General features: G+C 48.8%; 1 protein-coding gene across 3 annotated transcripts in view; it reads left to right on the top strand.

Moving 5' to 3' along the window:
• Positions 1–20,738, top strand: part of Zdhhc14 (zinc finger DHHC-type palmitoyltransferase 14) — a 247,941-nt gene that overhangs the window by 193,673 nt on the left and 33,530 nt on the right. For all 3 annotated transcript variants that reach the window (XM_040728435.1, XM_040728436.1, XM_040728437.1), the window contains exon 4: positions 19,506–19,643. In XM_040728435.1, coding sequence (XP_040584369.1) covers positions 19,506–19,643 — 138 coding nt within the window. The remainder of the gene's footprint in view (positions 1–19,505; positions 19,644–20,738) is intronic.

Raw genomic sequence — 20,738 nt, forward strand, 5'->3', positions numbered from 1 at the left:
TGGGTGAAACCCACAGAAACAGCTGGCCTGAACAAGGGGGAGCTCATGGTCCCCAGACTGATAGTTGAGAGGCCAGCATGGGACTGATCCAGTCCCCCTGAATGTGGGTGCCAGTGAGGAGACCTCAGCATTCTTTGGGGCCTCGGGCAATAGATCAGCATTTATCCCTGGCATCCAGATGGACTTTGGGAGCCCATTTCATGTGGAGGGATACGGTCTCCACCTGGACACATGGGGGAAGGCCTAGGCCCTGCCCCGAACATATGACAGACTTTGGAGATCCCCCATGAAGGGCCTCACCCTCCTTGGATGGAGTGAGGATTGGGAGGGGGTTGGGGGAAGGTTGAAGGGGACGAGGGAGCTGGGATAGACATGTGAAGCAAGCTTGTTTCTAATTTAAATTAAAAAATCCTGTGTAAGAAAAAAAAAAAAAGGAAGAAAGCTTTTCCCATCTCATAATGGGTTATGCTTTGAAAATTCCTGTTGGAGTCTTGCCACTTCATACAAATCATATAGTCACTCCCAGTAAGGTCCCATATTAAAAATCCGATAAATTGGATGTAAATCCCCTTGCCAAAATTATGTATAGGTTTTCACAGTTGATGGGCTGTTTTGCCATAGTAAAACTGTTTGAGATAGCATCCCCGCTGGTGGACTTTACCAATTGTGAAAGCTAGAGCCATCAACCCACAATGCCCAGGAGGCAAGTATGGCCCTTTCTGAGGACCTGGTCACCACAGCAGCCCAGCAGTCCACATTCAAGCTTGGCAATCTTCCATGACAGAGACACCAGAGGAAAAGGGAAATGAGAGGAAGTGGCAAGGTCTGGGGGTGGGGTCAGGAAGAGGAAGCCCAGCCTAACAATACAGTGCTGATGGGACCTGTAAGGTTTGGTCCACAGTCCTGGGGCTGACCTTAACCAGGTCCCTCTATGGAGGACAGGTAAGGTGAGTCACATGCAGTTGGTTTAAAATAAAGTTGTCAATTGCACTGCACATGCACACACGCAGGCATGCATGCACACACAGTGTTATCGAAGCCTACGTAGCTTTGGGTTTTTCCAGTTAGTTGTGTAACACCAGTCTTTGGCCTGATGGATGAGCAGGTCACAGACCAGACCTCTGCATTCAGTAAATAGAATAGAAGGCAGAAGTCTCCCACAGAGGAGTGTAATTGCAAGGTTGCTGCTAGTGTATTTTTAGACAGTAGGGTTTTACCGAAACAGTCCTACTTTTTGCAGCAAATGAAAAGACAGTGTGCGTTGGAAGCCCAGGTTAGAATGCAGGCTCCCCTTCCCTTGTAAGGAGTGGCTTTAGGTCATTACTTCCCAGACACAGTGGGTAACTGCCATCTTGCATTAGGAGAGGAAAGGAACCAAATGCAGGTTTCCAGGATACCTCAGAAAATTCTTTTTCTTTATTAAATACATTTTAAATGACAGCCAAGCCCTGAGAGCTTTGCGCTCTTCATTGAGGGTCGAAGGAAGTCCTTTATTGAAGGCTGAATGCTTCCACAGAAACAGTAGGCAGAACCTAATGGCTGGGGCCTGGCCGTCAGTACACAGACCCATGGCTGTGTCCTGCTCTTGTCAATGGAGAACCCTGGAAGCTGAGAAAGTTTTCTCACTTCCCAACTGTTTCCAACCCTATAAAACAAGGTGAGCCTAAGATAGCTTATAAATTTCATCTAAGGATTATGTGGGGCCATGCCCACTGGACGTGCTCAGACGTGAGCTACACAAAGGGGTCAGTAGGTAATGCCACCAACATTGCCACCCCAAATTAGGAGTGCTGTTCCCAAGTATCTTTTTCAAGCAAGATTCAGTGCCTGGGGAGATGGCTCAGTCAGTGCTGTGTTTGGTCCACAAGCAGGAGGACCTGAGTTCAGATCCCCCGCACTCATGCACAGAGTCAGATGCATGTCTCTAACCCCAGGGCCCGGGAGGTAAAGCCAGGCAGATCCTGGCATTCATTGGCCAACTGAATTGGTGAGCCCCAGGTTCAATGAGCAAACTCGTCTGGAAAAATAAGATAGTGAGTAGTTGAGGAAGAGCCTCTATGTCTATGAACATACCAATGCATATATCGATACAAAGATGTCTATATACCATACACACACACAATACACACACACACACACACACACACACACACACACACACACGGTTCATCCCGGCAGGCATAGGCAGCGCCTTTCTTTCCCAGTAGGATCTTCATGACCCTCGGTACAGAAGAGGGCATATTAGTATTTTTTCCATCTCTGTCACATGGTTGTTGTCTTTCAGTCTTGTCTCGTTCTTTGAGTCTTCTTCTTTCACTTACTAGCTCCTGGGTGACACCATTAGTCACTTCTGTATACTGGGAGAGAGGATTTAACGCTGTCTGTTCATCCTGGCAATCTTGGGTATTTTTTTACATTTATTTTTTCCTTTATTTGTGTTGGTGAGAGCATGGGCAGCTTGTATGCCACGGCATATGCGTGGAAGTCATAGGACACCCTGCGTGGGGTTGCTTCTCTTCCTGCATTTGTATCACAGAGATCGGGCTCAGACCACTGTCTTTGCATCAAGCACCTTTATGTACTGAATCAGCTTCCAGTCTAACAAAGTCTCTTAAACAGCTACTATCCAGGGCCTAGACCCACCCCTGTTCTCTTAGGAGTTCACATCTCTCAGGTCATTAGGGTGAGGATGGTAGGCAGGGCTAAGAAACAAAGCAAAGGCTCATGGGACCTCTCAAATTGACTGTGGACAGCCTACATCCCCAAGTTCCTACTCTCTACCCTGCCTGACTGGCAATCCATGTCTGCTCTTTCCTGGGCCCCATTAGTGTCGGAGAAGCCAGCAGCTTTCACCAGTTACTGCTGGGTTGTTCTCGGAATTGGATTTTTAATTTTTAGATTATTTTATGTGTATGGATGTTTTGCCCGCATGTATGCCTGTGTCCCATTTGTGTTCCTGATACCAACAAGGGCCAGAAGAGAGCATTGCATCCCCCAGAAGTGGAATTACAGATGTAGATACTGGGATTCAATCCTTGTCCTCTGGAAGAACAGCCAGTGCTCTTAGCTGCTGAGCTTTCTCTCCAGGCCCAGTATCTGGTATTCTTTATACAAGCTTAATGTGTAACAAGGAATGCTCCCTTGAAATTGGTCACACGTGTGGACAAATTGATAAGGATGTTTTCTGATCATGAAGATCAAGGTTTGTAAGGCAGTCTAACTTTGCCTAGATGCAGGGATCTCAGCCACAAGCTAAGAATGACCCCCAGAAGCTACCTGGGTCCTTGACCCACTGTCCTCTGAACTAAAGGGCCTTCTCTGTACCCACAGAGTCACTCTGCAGGGGCCGAGAGGACAAAAGAGGTCGGGCACAAAGCCTTCGGGCTGTGCCAGGCCCCGAGAACACCAGGCAGTGCTAGCCTCTGTCACCACAGGCAAGCCCTGGTCCATTGTTTTCTGTTCCTTCTGCGGGGACTCCAGCCTCTATTGGTAGTATCTTAGGTAGGGCTTTCCCGTCCTCACTAAAGTCCTTATGAAACCCACCTAATCCCCTTTCATTTATGCTCCCTCCTGGGCCCTTGACCACACTTTACCATGTAACCCCTTGTCCCACATGGCCCCCTCTCGTCCCTCTAGTCACTTCCTCTGTGGCATCAACTCAGACTGTGGATCCCCTTGTGTGCCGTGTGCACTCTGTGTGCTAACCATTATAGCCCAGGTGTGGCTTCACCATACTCCCCAAGATTTGGCATGGCCGAGACTTGGCTTGGTAGCTGCCTTTAAATGCAGGCTACTGTTCTGCAGTTAGTTCTTAGATATTTGGGTCTGGCAAGGGAGCTAACAATTCTGACAGAAATCGTATCATGCAAGGGGAATGGAGGGAGATGGAATCCATTTCCTCCTTGGAACCCAAGCACACAGGGCCTTACCTTGTGCCTTCACGTTTCCAGGAATGTCTTTGCCTTTCACCGACATTTCCTGAACATGGATGTGTCAGGCATTTCCTGAACATGGATGTGTTGTCAGGCATTTCCTGAACATGGATGTGTTGTCAGGCATTTCCTGAACATGGATGTGTTGTCAGGCATTTCCTGAACATGGATGTGTCAGGCATTTCCTGAACATGACTGTGGCACCCTAGAGGCAGCAGGGTAAAAATCAGTCCCCAGAAGCAATGTGTAAGAGCAGAGCTCACAAGAACTCAGGGAGGGAGGCACGGTGTCCCTCACACGCCACAGATCCAAGAGCCTCACCAAGAGCTGTCATCAACATGCACGCATGCACCAAATAACACTGCATGGAACAGAGGAAGTAAACGCTATTAGGAATCTTAAGTACAGTCTGGTACAATCATAACAGTAGTGAAAAGTAACATACCCTTTTTATTTTAGTCATTCGGGTCAACAAAAATACAAGGAGATCAAGGATATTAATAAAAGGCGACAAGTATGTTGAATTTACTTCTATGGAATGTTCTTGCACCCTCAACTGCTCATAAAGCTTGAACAGAAATTAATCACCTTAGGCTTCAAAAAAAAACCATAATTTTTTTTTGGTTTTACAAGACAGGGTTTCTCTGTATTATTTTGGAGGCTGCCGGTCCAGCCTAGCCTCGAACTCACAGAGATCCACCTGCCTCTGCCTCCTGAGTGCTGGGATTAAAGGTGTACGCCACCACCGCCCGGCTCAAAATCCCTAAACTTTTAAAAAGCAGATAGCATACCAACTACATCATCTGATGACCTGTCCAAAAAAAAAAATCAACCACAAAGATGGAGGTACAAACAGCCAAACAGAAAGTTCTTCAGGACTACATCTGTAATGTATGTAGGAGATGACAATCGGAAAACCACAAAAGCAAGCTGTGCCATTCAGAATTGTAATTTTTAATGATACGATATTTATTCCTCAAGAATTCCAAGCATGTGTACAATGTATTTTTATTTTTATTCACCCCCTTTCTCCCTAACTCCTTCCAACTTCACGCCTTCTATTTTTATAACCCACTGATTCCAATTGCCCGGGTACAGGTGGGTGTGGGCTCACCCACTGTAGCATTTTCAGACTATAAGGGGCCACACCCCTGAAGAAGACTTGTCTGTCATTATCCACCCATTCAGCGGTGGGCCCCATGTACCCCTCCTGCATCATGCACGAAGGCTGACTGACTTGACACTGTGCGGACAACCACAGCTACTGCGGATTCATGAGTTCAACTGTCCTATCGTGTCCCAAAGACACTGTTTGACAGCAGTTTTCCCAACCCGTGGCTCTTACAATCTCTCCACCCGTCTTCCCAAGCCTCACCATTCATGTTGTGACACAGAGGTCCCACTTACGCCTGAGCACTCCGCAGCCTCTTATTTTCTGCACTTTGACCAGTTGTAATTCTGTGTTAACCTCCTTCCGCTGCACAGAGACGCCCCTTTCATGAGAACTGCACCGGTCCATGGGGAGAGAGAGGTGAATTTAGAGGCAGTTTGAAACTGTGTCCATATAGTGAAATAATAGAGTTCATGTGTGCTCGAGTGGGCACACATGCTTTTCTCTTATAAAAGGCATATGCCTTGCCAGCCCTGAAATTTCTTCTAAGGATTTTGTGGATCCAGCTGTGCTCTGTTGGGTTACAGTCATCCACTATTTCACAACCCCCCCTCCCCACACACACACTGTTGGTAGACTCAGACAATACTGTGGAGTGGTGGGCACTTGGATAATGAGCAATTACTTACGTGCTTTCATTTTGTAAGATTAATACATATCTATACGTTTCAAAACAGTTCGGCTTGTTGGAATAAGCTGTTTTATTTTCTAAAAAGGTTGGGAGTGTTTGAAATAAGGAACTAAGTGAAACGGAAAGAGTCTATTTTGAGGAGAGGACGAATGTTTGTTTTACAATCCCATTCCAGACCTGCAGGGATGTAATTATTGTCTTTTCTGGATAAAGACTTGGAGTGGCTCCATGAAACAGTCTGTAGGAGAATGAAGCGCCTGCTGGGGCGCTGCCAGCCTGCATTTATGTGTGGCCGTTTACCCCAGAGGTCGCTCTCCGTGAGCTCTTTGTCCATCACAGACGATTTAAGACACTTAGTCCTGTTGCCAGTTCCACTACCATCTTTTGCGATGAGCTAGCAATTTGGGTTTATTGATGGCCTTGCCCGGGTCTGGCTGGCATGCAGTGGAAGCAGGCTTCTCCGGGAATCTTCCGGGTCTCTTAAAGGCTGGTGAGTGAGCATGATTCTCTGGCATGCTGTCCCCCCTCTGCAGCTCCATGCTCACACCCATTCCCGCTCACCAACTGCTGGAGGGGCCCATAAGAGCCCCTGATGCCAGGCTTGGATCTTGCTGGGATACCCACTTTCCTAGTCCTGCACCGAGTCTGATCGACACTGTTTCCTGAGGGCTCCATGGGCAGACTGCCTTCCAAATACACACTGTCGTATGGACACACCCTCTACCACAAGTAAATAAACAAACGAAGAGAGAAAATGGTTTAAAAAATACATTAGGTTCATTCTTTCTTCCTTTTTTCCTTTCCCCTTTCAACCAAACACAGATGTGTAGCAACGGCTTCTTAAGGGTGAGGGCTGGTCCAGGTACCTCCCCCAGTGTTCCTGGGGTGGGCAGAACCTGGAGTCAGTGACCTGGATTAAACCCTTATTACAAGAGAAGGGGCACGAAGACCAGTGCAGAATGTGTAACTGCCCCCTACGCTCTTTCTGGATAAATGAAGCCATCCTAACCAGTGGCAGTGACAACGCTCTCGTGGCATTCTCTAGTTCCAGTTGCTCTTGTCTCATTACCTTTATGCCATTCGGAAATACTGGAAAGAGCTGGCCAGGGTGGCGCACACCTTTAATCCCAGAGTTAGTGAGGCAGAGTCAGGTACACCTCTGTGAGTTCAAGGCCAGCCTGGTCTACAAAGTGAGTTCCGGGACAGTCAAGGCTAGAGAAACCCTGTCTCAAAAGTAAGATGGGGGAGGAGGGAGGGAGATACTTTGAAAAAAGTTAAGTATCTCCCCCCTCCCACCCCACCCCCTAAAAAAGAAAGCATTCCTAACCTGTTAGGAAACTCATAGTACGGTCACCATTGAAAGCAATACTTGTTTCCAAGTCCCACACACTCTTCAATACGAGCCAACCCACTGCAAATTGGCAAAGTTGCTATAATATTAGAATCCTATTCTTGCCCCCTAGGAGTTAAACACACAGCACTTATATAGCGGAGTGGTGTGCCATTTGTCATATGACAGAAGCAACCAGTTTTCTAAGGACCCGTGCTTGAAAAACTACGCCCTACCCTACCCAGTTTATGGGTTTGTTTTTCAACCAAGGAATTGAAACATAAAGCATTTTCCCCCGACTCTGGTCAGGCTGACACTTTGCAGCGGGATAAAAAAAAGACGCTAGTATATGTGCCCCTGGATCAGGGCACTCTGTACTAAGAGGGTCCATGAGTACCAGGGTTAAGGACCCCTTAGGGCTAAATAAGCACAGCCTGTGAGCACTCCAATCACTCTCCAGCTACGAGTGTAGACTGACTGCTGGTTGTGTGCCTGGCCCTATGCTGGGTGGGTACTGGGAGACAGTGGTGAGTGGGGGGGGTTCTCACCAAATGAGTTTACAAGTACATTAGCAGACACAGGGAGTAAGTGACACATAGGAACACACAGGTCAGCCCTGTGGGAGCATAGGAGGGAGACACTCAGTGCACAGGAAGGAACCTCCCTTCTGAGTCTAAGGGGCCACTTCCGGTTAGCAGGACAAAGTTGGGCAGATGGATCAAAAGGCTGTCCTGGAAAGCTAGGACCTGTCCTAGGGTGGGCTATGAAGATCAGAGACAGGAACCAACAGTCAGAGCAAGGGACCAGAGAGACTCAAGGCACCATAGGCTGAAGCTGGGCAGGAAGGTTCCATTTTACCATCAGGACAAGACCAAGATAGTGGCTGAGGAATTGGAAGACCTGGGTGATGTCCAGGAATTTATCAGAGGACAAACTAGCAGGGCACCGTGCTCCTGAGGCACAAAGGTGACTGTCCCCTCAGACTCCCAGATTTTAACATCTCCCACGCGTTAGGACTTACTACTTTAACTCACATGTGTTGATTTAAAAGTATCCTGGGCTTGCCGGGCGTTGGTGGCACACTCCTTTAATCCCAGCACTCGGGAGGCAGAGGCAGGCGGATCTCTGAGTTTGAAGCCAGCCTGGTCTACAAGAGCTAGTTCTAGGACAGCCTCCAAAGCCACAGAGAAACCCTGTCTTGTAAAACCAAAACAAACAAACAAAAAAGTCTCCTGGGCTGAGTGTATCCCAGGATAGTTATGAGTGCAGCACCCCACATTTCTAGGACTAAGCAGCATCTCCCCACCTTCTCTGGGGCTGCAGAGGGGAACAGAGGCAGGCATGAAGTGATGCTCAGAGCCTATGCAGAAGGCAAGTCCTTCACAAACACCCAGGGGTAGCATCAGCGCAGAGAGGCTGGGCTCTGAGCTAGTGCTTCAGCTATCACCAGTAGAAAGAACCTTAGATGCCATGGCACTGCTGTGGGACCCAGAAGAGAATCTAGACGAGCCTGAGGTCTCTTCTCTATGGGGACAAGCAGCACGCTAGCACGCTACTTGCAAGTGTTTTCCATCCCCGTGGCGATGGATCCTCACGGCACTTCACAGAGACGCCTGCAAACACCCCCACAGATCCCTTACGTGGCGTCATCGTGGCTCCAGCAATGGCCCTACCCACCTTTGCCCCATAGAGAGACAGGCTGAATGGACCTTACCTACGACCAGAGTCATGAGTCTGGGCCTTGAGTAGGAACAAACTGCCCCCATGAAATTTAAATGAGTCTTGTCGCTGAAGGTCTTGGTTTATGTGTCTGTCACCCTGAGTGTCTGGGCAGGTCCTGGAGTCCTGGATGTAGGAAGGAGCTGAACAGCCATTGAGGAGAGGCAGGGCTGAGCTTGACCACACTACAAAGGTGAAGATACTCACTGGAGATTCTAATCTTAGACCCAAGAGTTCAACTTTTGTTGGGGTTCCAAGAGCAGAGCTGTCCCTTTGGGGATGTCTGTACCCATAACATAGACCCAGAATGTCAGTTTGTTCATTTACAGCAAGAGACCATGGCAAAAAGGGACCAGAGTTCTCCCCCATGACAAGCCAGCACTCTCTGCCCATAAGTCTAGCTATTTGGGCAGCCAACATAATCAGAACATCAATCATAAGTGCCCAATGGGAAATCCAACCATCCATGGAACAAGAATTGCTCCTTGGCCCTATAGGTTGTTCTAGATGCATCTGTCATATTTTCTCATGTAAGACTTGGACCATGTGTACAAGCAGTTTGAAAACATGCTTTTAAAATTTCTGTTTGTGTGTGTGTGTGTGTGTGTGTGTGTGTGTGTGTATGCGTGCGTGCCTGCTTCTCTGAAGACACACCACCTGCGTGCAGGTGCCCTTGGAGACCAGAAGAGGGAGCCAGATCCACTGAAGCTAGAACCACAGGTAGTTGTAAGCTGCTCAGTGTGGGTGCTGGGACCTGAACCTTAGTCCTCTGTAAGAGAAGCATCTCTTGCAGATGCCCCAAAGTCACTTCCTTGGAGGAATAATGATTTAACACGATACATTTACATTAAATTTTATCTTGTATTGTGTCTTCTGTAGTCAGTGTACTTACTTGTTTGTTCTCTGAAGTTATTTTAGACAAAAGAACAAGACTACCCCTCTATTAGAAAACAATTTCTTTTGCAAGTATATGTCACACTTTGCAAGGAGTGTCTAAACCACAGGATTTCTGGAGCTTTGGTTCATCCTATCTGGGGTTAATGTCCATGCATAGTCCAGAGAGGCTGTTTGCCATGCAAAGCTTGTGACTGCAGCTGGGTCTCAGCCAATAGAGGGGTGACCTCTGGCCAAGCGCTCGCCTGCTTTCTCTGGAATTATCCAAATGCAGTCAGCTTTAAAAATACTTTTCTTCAGCACCCAGAAAAAGCCACAGTAATTACTCCATTGAGGTCTGTTTCTGTTGGCCAGGCTCCTCTCTCTCTCTCTCTCTCTCTCTCTCTCTCTCTCTCTCTCTCTCTCTCTCTCTCTCCACTCCCCTCTCCTGCTGCTTTCTTGGACTTGCCCTGTCCTTTTTAATTTTTGTACAGCCTGTGGCTGTGTGTCTCTTTGGAATATACTCAGCCCCATGCTCAAATCTCTCTTCCTAGCTCCAGACTTGGTAGATGTAACTGACACCAGACACTTCTACTTGGGGAGACACCAACACCCCACATCAATCCTCCCTGGTGACACCACTGAGTGTCAGTGTTGCTCGTGCCTAAGGGAGTCCCATTGGGCACCTCCATGATCCATCCCCTGGTCATGGGCTTTCACTCACCAGGTAGACCCCAACTACATTGCATCTCTCTCTCTCTCTCCCTCTCTCTCTCTCCCTCTCTCTCTCTGTCTCCTCCCCCCCGTGTGCGTGCACGTGCGTGCGCGCGCGCACACACACACACACACACACACACACACAGTCCTGTCACAGCAGCCACAGGTTATCTACACAGGCATCTCCTACAGAACCCCCAACCCCAATTCAATTCCTGATCCCCCCACATCCAGCCTCTGCCTGACCTGAGGGTAACCATCCTCAACAGAATTTGACCACTGGTGAAAAGGAACCAGAACCCTCACCTGTCTGAAGGCCCCCTGAGCCCTGTGCCCATCCCCCCAGCCCTGTGCCCATCCCCCCAGCCCTGTGCCCATCCCCCAGCCCTGTGCCCCGGCTGGGTGTGCACCGTGCTTCTCAGTGCCTTATGGCTCCAGTTCTCAGGCCCTGGCTCCTTTCTCAGCTTCCCATCCCCCACTCCCGTAGCCTCTTCCCATATCTTCCTTAGTGTTAAAGACCCGCGCTGTCATGGCAGGTGCGTGTGTAAGCCTGCTTGTCCATGTCTCTGCCCCATCAGCATGCAAGCTCAAAGAGGGCAGCTGTTTCTCTCCAGGGTGGGGCTTCTCCAGCAGTGACATGGACAACCCTGGCTCTGGAAGTGGGGGGGGTGAGGTCAAGACCCCTCTTGGGACTCTGTTGTCACCTCTGTTCTAGTCTTCTCTTTGGAGAACAAGGAATCATTTTAAAACTCCATTGCTCTTCTGGCTCTGTGGTGAGGTCAGGGCTCTCAACTGGAAAAGGACAAGGTGTTCTTTACCTGATCTAAATTAAATGAAACCCCTGGCTTCACCCTCACCCCTCCCAGAAGGCCACTGAGCTTCAGGACTAAGAAGATGGCTCAGTGACTCAGTGAGCAAGTCACTTGCCACATAGACGTGGGGTCATGGGGGATCTGAAGCATGCTATTAAAAATCAGAAAGGTTAGTAATCTCCCAGTACTTAGGGAAGGACAACCCTGGGGTCACAGACCTGCCAGCTTCGTGTGGCAAATTGGCAAGAGAGAAACCCTGTCTCAGGAAATAAGACAGGGAGCAATTGAGGAAGACCCAAAGTTGACTTCTGGCCTCCAAACACGTGAGCACACACACACACACACACACACACACTCACACACATTCACTCACTCTAACATGCACATGCACACACATACATGCATGCTTACTTACACATGCACACACATGCTCTCACATGCACACACATACATGCACACACACTCACAGGTGTGCACACATGCGTACAGTGTACAAACATACTCCCACACATACACAAGCACACTCCTCTGCAGACCCTCGAGGTATATATGTCTTTAAATGTTAAATCTGATCAGTGTCCCTGCCGTCATTCTTGCAGGATGAAAATGGCATCATGAAAACTTGCGCCTGACGCAGAACAACTTAGCATATGTGTATTTACTCACCAAACAGTCCTGGACCTTTCCTGTGCCCTAAAACAATAGCTTTCATCCCTGAGTTTTCCTGTGGCTCGCAGTAAGAAATGCCTTTATTCAGTGGGATTCCAGTGAGCCCCAGGTCAGAGGTGAAGTCTTGAGAAGTAGTACTTACCCCATGGGATGCCTGGTGTGGCCTCTTGTGCTCTTTATTTGGTGCTAGTCATGACCTACTAACTTACTGACCTCTTCCACTAGTTGATTCTGACCTTTGGCTAAAAGAACCTAGGGTTAAAGGGTAAGCAAAACTGCTTCCCTTCTAAGTGAGCTGCTGAGTTACGCCAGGAAAGCCACAGCACGGCCCCTCCCCCCACAGCTGGACCTTTATGACTGTGAGGACAGGATGATGGGCGTGTTAGCACGCCATGAAGGAGAGCAGCCACTCTGCAAAAGGCACCTGCTGGCCTGTCTTCTTACAGTAATACAATTTTAGGTTAGTGGTTGAAATAAGTCATCTCGAGCTCCAGGATCTACACTCCTAGATCTGTAAGTTCTCTTTCCCCTGCTGTCTAGGAGCAGGGCTTCAGGAAACGGTGGGTCACTTTGTAGGGGGCAGGTCGGTACAGGCCAGCAGTTTTTCATTTGCCTTTCAAAGCAGTGGAAAATGGAAACAAAACAAAACAAAAAACAACAAAAACCACGGCCCTAGAGGTTAAAACAGTTTGCTATCTTGTAAAACAGAGCGGAGGAGAGGCTTGGTGCGCGGCTGACCCTTGCTCTCTGGTTTTCCTGACCTCTTCCAACGTCCTATCCTGCATTCTTCTCTTCTTCCCACCACACCTTCATTCGGTTGGCCTCACCCAGGCTATGACAATGTCAGCAGCCTGAAGTCTCCCCTCCCCTGGGCCAGGGAGTCTGTGACTGGCAGCTGTCAGAGGATGATGATGAATTCCTGCTGAGCAGGGCGGGCTTTCTCCCCACCCCCCACCCCCGCCCGCCTGACTCAGGCTGCCCTGTGGACCTGCTGCAGGCTGCTGTTAGGTTTAATTCCTGCCCTCAGACTCTGCACTGTGCCTTGGTCTTAACAGATCCCCCACGAACCCTTCAGAAAACTCACCAGCCCCAGCTCAGAAAGTCTCATTTCCAGGCCATTAAACCATGACTGGCTTCAGAAATGTGTGACTTGTTCACTCTCGCAGTTCAGGGTGGATGCCGTGCCCTTCTGGAAACATCTCAAAGTTCTGAACTGCCTTTTTATAAACTGTCCCGTGAGTCCATTCCACAGTGGAGCCCCAGAAACCACACAGCTGCCCTTGACCGTGAGAGACAGACTTCTCCCTGTTCTGCCTCGGTTTAGAGAATCCGTTAAGCTCGCCTGCCTTGGTGCACAGTCGCTCAGTGGGGCGTTTGCACACTTTATATGACCAGCAGGAAACGAAAGCAACACCCTGTGTTGAGCGTCTGAGAAGCCTGCACAGACCCCAGTCTGCCCGCACGACTACCTTCCTGGCTGCTTTTAGAGCCACCAATCAGTTCTGGGCTTAACCTGGGCCTCCTGGAGCTTCGGTTTCCGTGAATTCTTCATGTATAGATTCTCTGCCGAGGCCCGCCAGCATTTCCACATTCTCTTATGGCAGTCACAGTTGACTTCAGTTCTTAAAATGGAGTCGTGGTCTGAGAGCTGCAAAGAACTTTGGGTGACATTACTCAACAGGCAAAGAGCCAGGCCCAAAATTCAGGACACTGACTTAGGGACCCGTGTCCTTTCTACAGGACACCGTTACTTGATAACAGCATAGACCACACACATCGTGACCTCCACTTGGAATGTCCAGGGTCATTATGACAAATATTTGCTGCCTGGCTGCAGATCTGGCGGACTTTGAGGACTGTAGTTGTCATTACAAGCGGTGGCCCATTTTAGAAAAAGAAAAAAAAACGAGAGCCAGGGAAAGGCCATGAACACCACAGATGGAGGAGTAGCCGCTGTGGTTCTGAGAGGAAGAGAAAGTGAGAGCTAGGGGCACCTGCTTTGGAAACCTGGCCTTCCGAGCCCCCAGCAACAGAGACACACAGGGGTGCCATGCCACCAGTGGGAAGCGAGCTAGGCACCTTCACCAAGAACCACCCAGGAAACACAAGCCAGGAAGCCAATGAGACCTCATTTGCATTGGAAGGTCCCCCACTAAGGGGGTCTCTGGTGACAGGGTTCTTAAAAGGGGATAAAGACACATGGGCTGTGGTGACCTTCAGAAACAGGAAGAGAAGGCAGAAAAGACTAGAAATGCAATTAGCGGTTCCTGTTGACTGCTCGACATGAGGAATAATCAGGCATAGAAGAGAGAAAAAAAATGAGTGTGTCCCCTCCAGTGGGCACCTGGGTGGAGGAGCTCTACAAGCTATGCGACTGGTTCATGAGTATAGAAAGAACAAAGGAGGTGGGCGTAGAGAAAAGCACTCAGCCCCTGCCAGATGGGGAGTTTCTGGACAGTTGGGTAAGCATCGGCCAGCTGGGAAGGCGGCTCACAGTGTGTCTACCTTGGGGTATTGACCGGCATTTCAATACAGGGAGGATTGGAACCACGGCTAATGATCTACAGAGTTGAAAAGGCTTGGCAAACTGGGGACTGGTTGATGTGTGTCTCAGGTCTGATTCTGCTGTGTGGCTCTACAGAAGTCTTTATCACAAGGGGACATGTGATGATTGTCCCTGTTTGAAATGTGGTATCCTGTGAAGTTCTGATGTTCCTGGAGTCTGAGGTGATTTAGGTTTAGGACAATGACTAGGGGCTTTTGGATGCCTTTGGCGGGTGTTGTGAGGGGCAGGACATTTTGAAAGCTGACGGTAAGATAACTCAGTCTTCTCTCCGATCCTCAGCCTTGAACGGGATGGGTCAGGTGATCTATCACCATGTTTGGACAGGTGCTCCTTGAGCGAGCGATGACAGGCTTGCATGTAAGGACAGATGTAAAAGGAAGGCAGAGATGCTAGGCTTTTGATGTGTTTTAGCCATTATGTGAGGAGTTGGGGATTTTAGCAAAAACAACTTCTAAGTAGATGTTAAAATGTCTTCCCTCAGAATGCTGGCCTCTCCAGTACCTGCTTGTCCCTTCCCCTTGAGATATAAATGTATTACCACTGGAAAACTGTAGTTAAAAACAGATGACAAACTTAGACAACTTGAGGAGACAAGTAGGCCTAATTTGGCCTGATTGATGACTGGAGGGACCGTCACTGTCCATCAATCAATCAAACTCCTTTAAAGCTCATGTACAAAGGAAACCCAGCCACCTGTCAGGTGAAGGGAAACTGGCCTGAGCCAGTGAGACCACAGGGATGGGGGCAAGAGAGACATGTTAGAAAACCACACAGCTGCCCAAGGCAATGTTAAATTGTGCCATAGTCCTGCATTTACTAATTGCTTTTGTCCTGGAAACTTTTAGCCATTTGTCTTGTTGCTTTTTAAGAAATGGATTTGAAAACCAAAGAATCGTAATTTCTTCTCTTCCCCAGTGTTACCCTGGCTGAAAATAAGTCTTCCCTTCCTGGGGCTAAAAGACTTCTCAGTCAAGGGTAGAAGTTTCTAGAAGTGGGCTGTGCGTTTACCGCTTAAAGAAGCGCACCACTACAGCTCAATGCCACACATCCTCATTCTTGCGGGCTGCCTGGGCCTGGAGCCCCACATAACCCTTTCCCTACCTTCGAAGTGGAACAGTAGCGTTGGGCCCATTGGATCATAGGATAATTAAATGATAAAAATGGGGCTGGAACCGGGCAGTGGTGGGGCACACCTTTAATCCCAGCACTCAGGAGGCAGAGGCGGATCTCTGTGAGTTCGAGGCCAGCTTGGTTTGCAGAGTGAGTTCCAGGACAGCCAGGACTACACAAACACACACACACAAAACCAATTTCAAAAAAACAAAACAACCAAACAAAAGAATGGAGCTGGAGAGACAGTCCAGTTGATAAAGTCCTTACCTTGTGAGCATGAAGACTAAGCTGGGTCCCTGGCATGTGTGTAAAAAACGGTGGATATGATGGTGTGTGCTTGTAATCCCAGAGCTAATGTCACGGAGACAGGAGACTCTCAGGACTTGCTGGCCAGCCAGTCTAAGCTAATTGGTATGATCCAGACCACTGAGAGAGACACCCTGTCCTAAAAGAAGGTGGACGGCATTCCTGGGATGACGCCCAAGGGTGTCTCCAACCCCTACATGCATGCAAACATGCACACATGTGCACATATACACACAAGCCCACACACACAAAATAAATAACACAATTCATACCTAGTGCTTTGCACAATGCCTGGGTCCTAGTGAGGTGGGAGCCAAGGCCGTATAAAAACTTTTTCGAGGGTGCTTTTCCAAACCTTTCCCAGCCTCAAGTGTTAATAGTTAGATCTGGCTGGAGACAGAAACTCTTCAGTGATGAAGACTCAGTCCTCCAATGGCACTAAGCTTATCAGCAGGCCCTGTTGCTGTCAGAGTGCTGTGTAGCCCACAAGGCCAGGTAATGATGCGTGTCACTGTATCTCATCATCTGCCCTAAAACACAAACAAAACTACCTCGCAGGGGGAAATTCTTCTCATTTCAGAGGTAAAAGGGTTTAAAGAAAAGCAACTTTCCACCGCGAATCTTTAAAAACATTTAACTTAATTTGGATGCAATTAACATTTAGATTAGAAGTTTCAAACCTCCGCCGTGGTCCCCAGTTCTCTGGTATCACAGACTTCTCAAGTCGCTCTAGGGGGCTCAGACTGCTAGTTCCTGGAGATAGGGAAGAAGAATTCTACATGGCGGTGGCCCACGCCTTTAATCCCAGCACTCAGGGAGGCAGAGGCAGATGTTTCTCTGTGAGTTCAAGGCCAGCCTGGTCTACATAAGCGCATTTCAGGCCAACCAGAGCTGAGACGCTGCTGACTGGGAACTTGCCTGGGAACTGAGGCAGGTGACTTGGTACCCTGCATCCTCTGGGTCTCACTGGGGTCTCCACGGAAGAGCTTTTCACTGGAGACACCTGTGCTCACACATCGTCTCTAGCAGGTGATTCATGACACCAGCTGGGCACCTGCCTGTTCAGTGAACTACCCAGCCGCCTGACTCTGAGCGATGCTGTGTGCCAAGACCCCTCACATTTCCCTTCCACCACCCGTGTTCAAGACCATCAGCTGCCCACCAGGACATCCCTAAGCCTTCTACAGGCACTCAAGGTCATTTGTTCCTGTAAATAATGCATGTCTATTACAAGTCTTCTGAGCGCCAGGAATCATGGGGGATTAGGAGGGTGGGGTGGCAAACAAACCCTCACACCATTGCCATCAGAGGTATGGTCAGGACTTCCCGGCCAGCTAGCATCATTTCAGAGAACGTTCTTAGGTTTCTAACCACATCACCTGTGGAATTCCTGGTGATATACAGGTATATTCACCCCTCTAGTAAATTCTGTTAGACTGGAGCCTAGTCAATATTCTGACAGTTGAGAACCAATAAAAACTAACGTGGTCTCGAATGAAAGTGGGGCAGAACCCTGGGGACCTGCCCCTGGATTGGACGTGGCTGGAGACAGAAAGATGAGGTCCTCGGTAGTGTATGGGTCTCTGAGTTGGGTAGCTGACTGGATAGTAGTCTAGAGAGGCTTGGATTTGGCAAAGAGTAACAGGAAGTCTTCTGGGAGAAGACATACCTGAGATGCCCACCAGGTCTAGCAGGCATCTATTGCTGAAGGTGGGAAGTGGCCATTTTTGCAGTGACACGTAGCGTTGGCTCTCGAATCTTCCGATGAGCAATTTCGAATGCACAGAGTCCTCCACGGTGAAGAGCAGGGAGCATGCCAGGCCCCTGTAGCTCATGGGCAATGGAAGGGAAGAAGAGTTGCTGTGAGCGCAGGGTTGGGGTAATAGAGTAGACAGAGGTTCCGGGCCCTTGATACCGTGCTTTTCAGATCCACAGAGGAGCCTGTGGGAGCTTCAGACCCAGTAGCCACCATGAACTCAGTATCGGCAGAAGACGTGAGAAACAGTCCGTGGTGAACAGCTCAGTGGGCCTGCAGTTTTAGTCACACTGTGTCAGCCAAGAGACTTTTCAGCCAGACACATCTCTGAGGGAAATGGCTTCTAGGCCAGGCTTTAGGAGAGCCAGGCGCCAAGCCCCACCCTGAAAGCACTGGCTTCCCAGAGGCCTCCTGGAGCCCCCAAGACTCACTGGGTCATCCCTGGCTGGCTATCCTCCTACTGCCAAGAGAGCGCTAAGCATTGCTTGACTGGGTTTAAAGATTTCCGAGCTAAAATTAAAAGGCTACCCTGAGGAAATGGGCCATACAGAGTAAAGCCTTGTCCTTTCCAGGCTTCTGGATGCAAATGGCTTCTCTGCACACTACAGGTGACTTTTGCTGAGAGCCATTTCCCTGCGGGGCAGGGGTCCTATCCCCACACAGGGTCTGCAGAGCCAGGTGAACTACTGAAGGCCCCCCATCACCCCCCCCGTGTGCTTCTCTGCTCCTGGCTTCTGCTCTCTTTCCATTTTCTGTACTCAGCTGTTGCTTGAAATACTAGCTTTATAGTCTTGGGGGAAATCTGGCCGGTTCAAATGTTTCCCCTCCTTTGGCATTGTTCATGACGCAGACCCGCCATTGTACAGAAGGCAGACCGGTGACTTGGGGAGATGCTGTTCGCTTGTTTAATTTTTGAGGATTTTGGGGCTCACAGAAAAAAACTGGAAGACGCAGGAGTCCCCGTCTGCCCGCACTTCCCTATGCAACAGCCTTCCATGATCTGCATCCCTACCACAGTGAGCGTGTTTGTTAGGACCGACACCCCTATGTTGGCATACCGTCAGACCATGGCTTGCATCAGGGATTAGCGGTCCTGCAGTCTTGAGCAAACAGCCAACGACATAATAGGTATCTATTAGTACCCAGCAGGTTTCCACGGCCCTCAAGATTCCGCCACTTTGCTTGTGTAGCCTACCCTCCCTCGGCCGCAGTGAGGCAGTCTTTGTGAAAGTGTTGCTGACAGTGTGTGCTAATGTGGAACTCCCGGGGACACGCGGTCAGCAATCACCTTCCTTACGTGTCTGTCTGGTGGCCTGCTGGCTCTGTCACCAGGCCGCTGAGCTCTGGAATTTGTCCTGCTGTTCCCCCTTCAGGATGACTTCTTCTTGTCCATGCTGTTTGCAGGCCAGTGTCCCTCACCCAGGTGTCCTTGTGGGGGTTGGATCCGTGACTAGTGGCCCACGAAACTCACCACCTTGGCCACCTCTGTCATACTTTATTTATAAAGCCACAGTTGGCAGCACCTTCCCTGTATGTTTTGGGAAGCCCAGATGATGCTGGCACCATTTAAGGGAAAATTGCCCTGTGAACACAAAGGTTTCTTTGGAGGAAGAATTATGTCTTTATTTCTGAGTTTGAGAACGTGTACTACTGTTTCCTTAAGTAACCGTTTAAGAGGAATTCACATCTGGTGTTTCAAAACACCTGTGTTCTTTCTGTTGGAAGCGCAACTACCTTCCTGGGATGTCTCAGTGTTAGTGAACAACTCTCTGAGCAGTCCACTTGGAAATGCATCATGTGATATTGTTTCTGTTATATCATTGGAGTGTTGTGGGAGGGAGGGGCTCCCTCACGTAAACATATTTTATTAACCGAATTCCACTTTTCTTTTTCTCTGCCTCTCGTTTCAGAACGGTTTGACCACCACTGTCCCTGGGTAGGCAACTGTGTGGGGAAAAGAAACTACAGATTTTTTTATATGTTTATTTTATCCCTGTCTTTTCTGACAGTCTTTATATTTGCATTCGTTATCACCCACGTCATTCTTCGTAAGTATGCCGGCGGGAATCAGATTACGTATGTAACCGTGTGCTCGACTTTGGCTTTTCTGAGTTAATTTTGACTTAACAATTTTTGATCGTTTCTGGCTTTCTCTTCCTTCTCTTCCCCTCCCCCCTCCTCACATCCAGCCTGCCCACTCTGTTTTCCACTCTGCCCATCCCTCTTCCTCTCTCCCTCCTTCCTCCTCCCCACCCCTCCAGCGGCAGGTTCCAGGTGACACCTGGACCAGGTTCTACTTACACTAACAGGGCTTTGCCCGTGATATGTGTGTCCTCTCCAGCCTCAATGATGTCTGCTGGGGGTCCCCCAAAAGGTTCATCCCTCCATTTTGCACAAGGAACTACAAGCATAATGACAACCATTGAATAGCTGAGTCTGTTTTCTTTATCTACTGACCCATAGTTTAAAAATATACATCCCTGGAGGAATTATGTTGGCTGGGGAGAGATACTGGGTTTTCTCATACACGTTCCATGAGATACTTGATTTTTCTTCAAGAATATGAACAAACAACCTCTGACATATAAAGAATGCAACTTGAAAAAAAGTTAGTGTCAATAATTTAATATATTTGCATAAGAAACCAGCGGGTTGTTTTTTTGTTTGTTTGTTTTTCCATTCACTATTCTGAAGTTCATGCTGAGTTTCTTTTGTCTCTTAGTCATTCACTTTCCCACAGTAGGGAATGGTGAGAAGGAAGTTAATTGGCTTTGGACTACAAATCTTTAAACTTTCATTAGAGTTTCACTACCCACATTAGCAAGCGTCTTTGCCTTTCATCCATTCCTGAAGTGTAAGCACCCATTAGCAAGCACACAGCCTCACTCTGGTGTGCTTCTGGAAGTAGCTAAACAGGGAGACTTCCTTCTCTTCCCCTGCCAGCATGAATCTCACAAGTGGAGCAGGCTGAGGCTCTGTAGGCCCCCACTCCTTCTGTTCGGATAGAGTTCACGTACAGGCTGGGGAAGCTGGGGTGCAGAATGACTCCCATTGGTCTCTGCTCCCATTGGTCTCTGCTCCCATTGGTCTCTGCTCCCATTGGTCTCTGCGCCCATTGGTCTCCGCACATCCATCGAGGGTGG

The sequence above is a fragment of the Mesocricetus auratus genome, unplaced genomic scaffold (assembly GCF_017639785.1).
Source record: "Mesocricetus auratus isolate SY011 unplaced genomic scaffold, BCM_Maur_2.0 Super-Scaffold_100018, whole genome shotgun sequence".
Classification (NCBI taxonomy): Eukaryota; Metazoa; Chordata; class Mammalia; order Rodentia; family Cricetidae; genus Mesocricetus; species Mesocricetus auratus.